Genomic DNA, 7,957 nt, shown 5'->3' on the forward strand with positions numbered 1-7,957 from the left:
TCATCTTTTCACTAACCTGACCTTTTTCTCTACAACATACTTTTTAATAAATGGATGGAAGAGAAGCCTTAGCCTCTGAGAAGAGGAAATAGAAGACTAAAAGATGATTGCTTGGCTTCCACAGGAAATTCCTGGTGCATAGAGTGGGTGTGCAGGTCTCACAGTGGCTGGGTGCTGACAGCAGGCTGAAACTGAAGGGAGAAACGGCACCAAAAAAAATTGAGCTTCATTTCCTCAAGAAACTAAAGTGGCTTCATGCTCTGCCCTTATTTGCAGGAAAGGAAACCAGTCTCAGAAAATGAACGACTGCAAACTGGAAAACCTCATACCTTAACCTAGATTTAATAAGTGTACAATGGCAGAGCTTGAGTGTCTAAATAAGTATCCTGGAGAGGGCTGTAACTAACAATTCTTCTCATTATGGAAAACTGTGCTGATTGTTTTTTGGAATAATTTTTTATTTGTTTAGTTTTATACCGTGGTATAATGAAAATGCTTGTGACAATGTCCCAGAGCCCAAAGTGACATACATTATTTAAAATTGCTGGTTTTCTCAGACAGACAGTTCAAAACCTAATGAGGTCTCATTTAGAATACTATAAAACAGAGAGATGCAGGAAGTGTTCGCATTTGGGAAGCTGAATTCAGGACATGTTTTTTTTTTTTGGGGGGGGGGGGGATAAATGACTAGAACAATTGATCAATAATTAAAAAATCTGATCTGATTTCACACAAAGACTTCTCAGTAAGGGGGTTTATGGTGATCAAAACATCCAAATACTTACTTTAATATCCTCAGTTCAGACATGGATGGGTGTACTTGTGCCTGGAGATGTGACAGGTGTTTCTGTGGGAAAGTAAATTGGAGAAACTGGAATAAATAGTTCAATAATTAGTCCTTCTTGTTGTTGCTACATCTGGCCTGTACAGACTTTCTAAGGAAAGAGCTCTGCATGTGTCTTCATTTTTTGAAAGGGATCACCAAAATCTATAAATACAGGTTACTTACCTGCCTGGAAAAAAAAAAACTAAAATATTGTTGTAAAGGTCAAATTATCCTGGTATTTGAAATGAACGGTTTGTCATGAGAAAATTAAAAATGACCCACATTGTAATTATGATTGACTATTGATCAGAAATCCAAATGGCTCATTTTCACTCACTTGTAGGTTTATTCTAGGGCTGCAATAATCTGCTGATTATTTTCTAAACGTATCAATTAATTCTTTAGGCTATAAAACGTCAGGGAATAGTGCGAAAGGCCCATGAGGGTGACATCATAGAATAGTTTTTTTGTCTGACAAACCGTCCAATACGCTTCATTAATAAAATCTTCAGATTAATGTTAATATAAGACAAAGTGGCAAATACTCACATTTGAGAAGTTGGAACCAGAAAATGTTAAACAATTTTGCTTGAAAAATAAACTACAAATTGGTTAGCAAAATAGTTGCCAAAAATGTTTCTGTCAATCAACTAATTGAGTAAATGTCCAATTGTGTCAGCTCTGTGTTAGTCAATTAAAAATGTCAATGTAAATAACAATGAAATTATGTTGTTTTAAGCAAAAATGTAGACCGTGACCAAATGTCTTTGCTGCCTGCAAAGATAGAGCTGAAATGGTTAGTACAGCGATACTCCACACACCCCAAAGGGTGTGGCCCGCAGACCATTTTCTAATTTACATTGAAAATAAATAAATTCACACAAATACATTTTTTATTTTTTTTACTTGGCATGTAAATAAGGTGCAAAAATGCATATAAAGCATCAAAATAGAGCTTGTTTGTAAAAAACAAAAGTGCCAGAAGTGGATCCTAAGCCCTAAATGTCCTCAAATCCTAGAAACTCCCCTGGGTACACCTGGCATCAGTTATATTTGAAAATTTAGTATTTTATCGGATTATTTTTTTTATTGTTTATTAACAAAAACATTTATCAAAAGCGTCCACCGGGCAAAGCAAGTTGCGTATCCTTGGATTAGTAGATTTGTTGATTAGTCAATCGCCAAAACGTCATCAAAAACATTGGATTATATATGAAATGCTTCATTTATTGAGCAAAAGTGGTCGAACATCTGCAGGTCCCCAAGCGCTTGGAAATTGTGATGGGAATGTTTTACTACTTTCAGACGTTTTATAGAGCAAACGCTTGGTGATGAAACCACTACTGCATCTTGAAGAGGCTGAGATCGCCATCTTTACAACAGAGCATTGGTTTGTTTAGGACTTGACTGCACTGCAAAGCAACACACGTTCTAAGGCGTGTGTGGCGTTCTGGATATGTGCATCACCCGAATGTGTGTACACAGCATGCCATTTTATTAGAAGCACATACTCCCCTGTCTGCAGAGATGAGACCATGGCTAGCCGATGTTGTGGGTGCACAGTGAGGCGTGGGGCTGTTTGGGTTCAGGGCCGGTGCGCCGTGGATCTTTGTGAGCCATGCTTTGTGTCTCTGTGTCTATTCATAGCAGGAGAGGAGCTCTTTCAGTCCTTCCGCGAACCCGCTGCCAAACTCTACTTCCTCCCCCGTCCATGCTCCCGCCGCGAGGCCAGCCAGCCGAATGGAGGACGAGCCAGCCAGGCTGCCTGCGCACCTGCGTGAGTCTCAATCTCTCACACACACACACACACACACACACACACACACACACACACACGTCGGCCATTTGAACAGGACAGATTTATCTTCGTCAGGGTTTTTAGAATCTTGCACTGTAAATGTTTGTTTGGCTGAAGTAGTAATCTGAGAAATCCGATTTTTGTATGTCTCATCCCAGAAATCACCAGTCAATCAAACTGAGTGGGCGGGACTGTGACATCTTTTCTTTGGATCCAGTTTGATCGTCTGCAAGTGATATAGGAGAATTTAGGAGAGCAAACGAAATCTATAGAGAGTGTTATCAGGCAACATGAATGCATAAACATGTTGTGTAATATCACTTTAACAGTTAAAACCTATCACATCCCATTATGACAACACACAAACGCACCTCATTATCACCGCATGAGTGTCAGTCCAGTCATGTTGGACCTCTCAGCTGGGAGGTGTTGAAGCAGATCTGGGGTCAGATACCTGAACTGTACACACTTCCACTGGACCATAACTGACAGACCTACTGCACTGGAATAACCAACAGCTACACAGCAGCCAGGTACAGATGATGTGGAGTGGAGAACACAGAGGGGGGTGGGAATAATAGAAGAAGAAGAAGAAGAAGGGATGACAAAGTGACAGGGAAGAAAAGGGGTTGAAGAAGTAGAGGGCTGGGATAAGGAACCAAGGGACCAAGACCCCTGTAAATCTTAGTAGGATAAAGAATGTAATCCCAACCGTTTAGAAAAATCCCCCATCACATCTTAAGTGTAGCATATGGATGCAGCAAGCAGAGTTGGAAAGCCAAGCAGATCAGAATAATGTCTGAACTGATGCTTCAGTTCATCCATTTATGCATGTTTTCTTCTTCTAGGATCATGTTTTCATTAAACCCATTACACAACCATTACACTGTACACAAGACACTTACTGTATGTATTTCATCCGAGCAGTGAATCAGAGGCGTCCTTGAGCCTCCTTAAATGCATCAGCAAGGTGAATTAGTCCTTGCTTGCAACTGCACTATGACTAGTTGAATGATGGGAAAAAATAAAGGCAGTAAAATGTTCAAGATTATGGAATAAAACTAGATCTGACTCGTTTCCCACATCTAGGACTTTGTTGTTGATTCTATGAAAAATGGGTTATTGGCACAACTGTGCAAGTTGTTGAAATTGGCTTGAAGAAATAACTCCTAAAGCGAGAATGTAACTTCTGAATGAAGAAATAGGAAAAGTGAAATTCATAATCAAATGTTTAGCTGATACAACCTTACTTGGACCAGTATGATCAGTTAATATTAGCTCAGTTTAGCGAACCGTAGGTAGATGTTGTAAAACAGACATCACTCAGTCAGTTAGCTGACGTGAGGACTCTTTTTTTACTCATGCTACTGCAATATCTTTAGCTTTTTCCAACAAATTTGCCAAAAAACAAAACAATGCAGATTTAAAATAATTAAAAAAATTGTTTTGGCAAATATTTCATTAAGAAGTCAATGCATTCAGGACATGAATGTTTCTTTTAGAAGAAGAAAAAACAGACAAGGCACCTTTTTACTATTAGGGAATGTCTGATTGGTAGGCCGTAGCCGGTAGCTTTAACGAGTGTAATTAGCTAAAGCAGAAGTTGCTGTACTTTTGATGAGGAAAAAAAAGCTCGTACATCATGTGGCTTTTGCACTGATATGATATGGTATTATACTTTGAATAAGGACAATTTATTTACTTTACTTCAGTCCAAGAAAAACTACTTGTAGCTCCGGTGTGACACTAACTGAACTTCCGGTACTAATTGAACTACGAGAGAATGCAAAGTGAGAGGCAAACAGTCTACAGGTGAGGCAGTAAAGGAAAACTCTACTGAAATGAGGTTGTCATATTTTAACGAATCAACACCGATACGTTGGGTTTGTGTGCATTGGCCCACTGTTGCTTAACCAATCATAGAGCAGGCGGGGCGGGAGCTGTGCCAAGAGATAGGCCCGATGTTCAAAGAGTAACCCTGAGCTGCTTTGTCCACACGCCTGTCAATATTTAACCAGTTTATTTTTTTATCAAGTGTGAAGTTCATGGCTTTTGTGGAAGCGGTTGACTGGGCGGCTGGATGAGACACGCAGGAAACTCCCTCAGCCCACTTCCTCTTTTACATTGTTGCAGAAAAAGGAAGAACGCTCAACAGGTCCGCATAGTTTCCTGTCGAGTAAACTGATGGGTCAGTTCATATCCGCAGGCATGTGGAAGTCCTACTTTGTATTTATCAGGTTTCAAACTCCTCACACAGACGTGGCTCTCGGACATCTGCTCAGGGAAATGTCACTTTTATTTCTCCTCTCACCTCTGCTTGTCCTTTCTCCTCCTGCCTATCTAAACACACGTGCTGGGAAACAAGCCATCCATTAACCCCCACACTCAGAGCGAGTTGTGTCCTGAGGGGGGAGAGGGGAGTAAGCGAGCAGGAGAAGGAGGAGATGGTGAAGAAAAAAAGAAAAAAAAAAAGGCAGAAAGAAAAAGAATGAGGGAGGAAATTGCAGTGTGGGCAGAAATCCGCCTTCTCCATTTCCTGGGGAGGAAGTGGATTAGATCGGGGAGAGTTGCAGCCTGCTCCTCACACTAAAGAATGCTACCAGGCTCGATTTGAACCCTTTCAGACAGACATCCAACCCAAACCCTGTGAAAACATTTTCTTATCACTCCTTAAAATATAGTTTTTAATTAACTTGCTTCCAATTTGAGTTCAGATCCTATGCTTCATCTTTTTTTTTTTGTGTGACATCCTTTGCATTTTAGCAGGTTTTTCATATTGTTCTCTCTATTGTGCCTTCTGTCTGTTCTGTGAAGCACTGAATCTTCAATAACTTTTTTTAAATATTCTTCCCATTCATTGGATCTGATCAGAAAGCAGTTAAAATCAAAATCATGGGGTTTTATTGAAGCATGCACTAACACTATTCTTAAACTTTAAAAGCTTAAAAGGACCAGGTTGTCATTTTGGAAATGTGCTCATTCGCTTTCTTGCCAAGATTTAGATGAGAACATTAATTCTACTCTCATATTTATCTCTTCAACATAATGCTACAACTAGCGCCAGTTAGCTTAGCTTAAGCCACAGAGGCTGGAAACAGGGGAAAACTGCTCTGTCCACAGATAAAATCAGCCTATTAGCACCTTTAAAGCTTACTAATCAACATGCATATCATTTTACTAACATTACATTCATCTGCTGATGCTTTCATCCAAAGCAACTTACAATAAGTGCATTCAGCCATTAAGATTCCACCCATAAACTAAAACAATCATAATTATATAAAACTAACAAACAGTTCAAGTTGCAGGTTTCCCAAAATGTAGAATTATTTCTTTACTACACTCAATGTATTTTGCCAAGCATGCGTCACCAACTATATGCTTGGACTCTTTATAAAAGGAAATTTGAGGAAATAGACAGTCACACTAGGACACTTGAATTACACAATTGTTAAAAAGGAAATTGTTTTGTTCCATTGTGACTTAAAAATCCCCACTAAACAAGTAATTAATAGAATCATCCAGCAGTGTTAGCCGGCGAGTAGACACATGTACAGCTTTAACCAGCAAGCGGAGGAGTGCTATCAAGCACTCCTGAGGTTTTGTCTGTTTGTGTCAAAAGTGAGACAAATACTAAAAGGCCTGGGAGGGATTTCACAAAAAGCAGTGCTGACGTGGATTTGTTGAGATTTAATTCAATCGCAATCCAGGCATCATCGCTCGACAGCGACTCCCACGTACTTGGAGCATGACGCAACTTAAATCTAGTCAGTGGGAAAATATTGAATTATTTAAAGGTCTAAAACACAAGGAGTTGCAGTATTCTTCTTTTACAATAAACATGCATGGAATATCTATGGTTGACAGAAAAAAACTCCATGTCCATGGAAACAAGACTGGCTGGTTCTCGTGTTTGTGTGTGTGTGGTGTGTGTGTTGGTGTGTGGGGTGTGGGGTGGTGTGTGTTTGTGTGTGTGTGTGTGTGTGTGTGTGTGTGTGTGTGTGTGTGTGTGTGTGTGTGTGTGTGTGTGTGTGTGTGTGTGTGTGTGTGTGTGTGTGTGTGTTGTGTGTGTGTGTGTCGCTCTCACAGCTGGGTTTGTACTATGCATGCTTGTGCGAGTGGGTGTATGTGGTGAGGAATCGTGTGTCTTTGTGCAAAGCTTGCCATGCCTGTGTGTGTGTGTGTGTGTCCGTACATGACTGCAACCTCCCCCCCACTTTCCTTTGGTCTCTCTCTTTGTGGTATATTACCCTTTTTACTGTGTGGGGAATTGGTGATATAAAGAATGTGTGTTTTTTTACATTTTGTTTGTGTGTGTGTTTGGTCTTTCGGAGGGGAAATTTCCTGCCCCTGGAAGCAGCCCTTGTCCTCAGGAATTTCCTGAGTGGGCAGACAGCGCTTCCTGAATAAATGTTGTTGTTGTTGTGCGTGTGTTTGTGTGTGTGTGAACTCGCTCTCTTTTCTCTTTTGAAAGGGAAACTGTTCTCACATGCCAGCAAGTGAGCTGAGCACCCCCCCCCCCCTTCTCTTCCTGTTAACGACACACTCCACATGGCGTTTCTGACAGGGGGGGGTTCCTATACTCTGAACGTCACAGTCAACACACACTTGTATTACTGATGGACGGCGTGTTGATTTCAGGTTTTAATAGGAAAAGTCAAAAGGCACAAATCATCTTCCTCTTGATAAATATCCAGTTAAGGAAATCAACAACTCCATCAACCAGCAGAAAACACTATTTTAAACGGGGCATTCCAGATAGTTAAATACTGCACTTTCATAGAGTTTGGGGCCGTGTATACGGAGGAATAAAAAAAAAACTCTTAACAAGAGGTAATTATCTTGTAATTGTTGTCCTTTTTGTCTCCAAAGCTAAACGCTGCTGTTGTCCTTTCTCAACGATGACGTAAAACACATCACTCGAGCTGCTGCGTGCTAAAGTCGCCGGACTACACCATTTTGTAAAGCTAGCCATACTGAGAAATACAGAGAGTGTTGTGTTGAGCTTCTTTGACAACAACTAAAGTTAAATATATAATGTCTAAAGACAATATATCATTAAACATTTCTAAAAACTAATTGTTTTCTAAAATTAATGCACATCACATGTCAGTCAGTCAGTCTGACATTTGTTTCATTTGTAAAGAAGAACATAACTTTTTAAACTTTTTTTTTGCATTTTCTGCTTTCGGTCTGTTTTGCTATGATGTAGGCGGTGTCAGCGGTACAGTAATAAACAGAAAATATATAGGTGAATCATGGATTACATCGTTTTTTAAATATCGATTATAAGGAAAAGAATCAATTTCAACAATTTGCACAAAAAAAAAAAA

General features: G+C 39.9%; 1 protein-coding gene and 1 long non-coding RNA gene across 4 annotated transcripts in view; one reads left to right on the forward strand and one right to left on the reverse strand.

Moving 5' to 3' along the window:
• Positions 1-7,957, forward strand: part of etv6 (ETS variant transcription factor 6) — a 27,228-nt gene that overhangs the window by 2,292 nt on the left and 16,979 nt on the right. For 2 of the 3 annotated variants that reach the window (XM_032504678.1, XM_032504677.1), the window contains exon 2: positions 2,474-2,603. In XM_032504678.1, coding sequence (XP_032360569.1) covers positions 2,474-2,603 — 130 coding nt within the window. The remainder of the gene's footprint in view (positions 1-2,473; positions 2,604-7,957) is intronic. The other variant, XM_032504679.1, reaches the window with a different exon arrangement.
• LOC116672829 (uncharacterized) lies at positions 678-2,478 on the reverse strand. Its single transcript, XR_004327648.1, has 2 exons — positions 2,338-2,478; positions 678-847 (listed from the first exon to the last, which is right to left on the reverse strand). It is a non-coding gene; the product is annotated as an uncharacterized LOC116672829 (long non-coding RNA).

Source organism: Etheostoma spectabile, chromosome 23 (assembly GCF_008692095.1).
Source record: "Etheostoma spectabile isolate EspeVRDwgs_2016 chromosome 23, UIUC_Espe_1.0, whole genome shotgun sequence".
Lineage (NCBI taxonomy): Eukaryota > Metazoa > Chordata > Actinopteri > Perciformes > Percidae > Etheostoma > Etheostoma spectabile.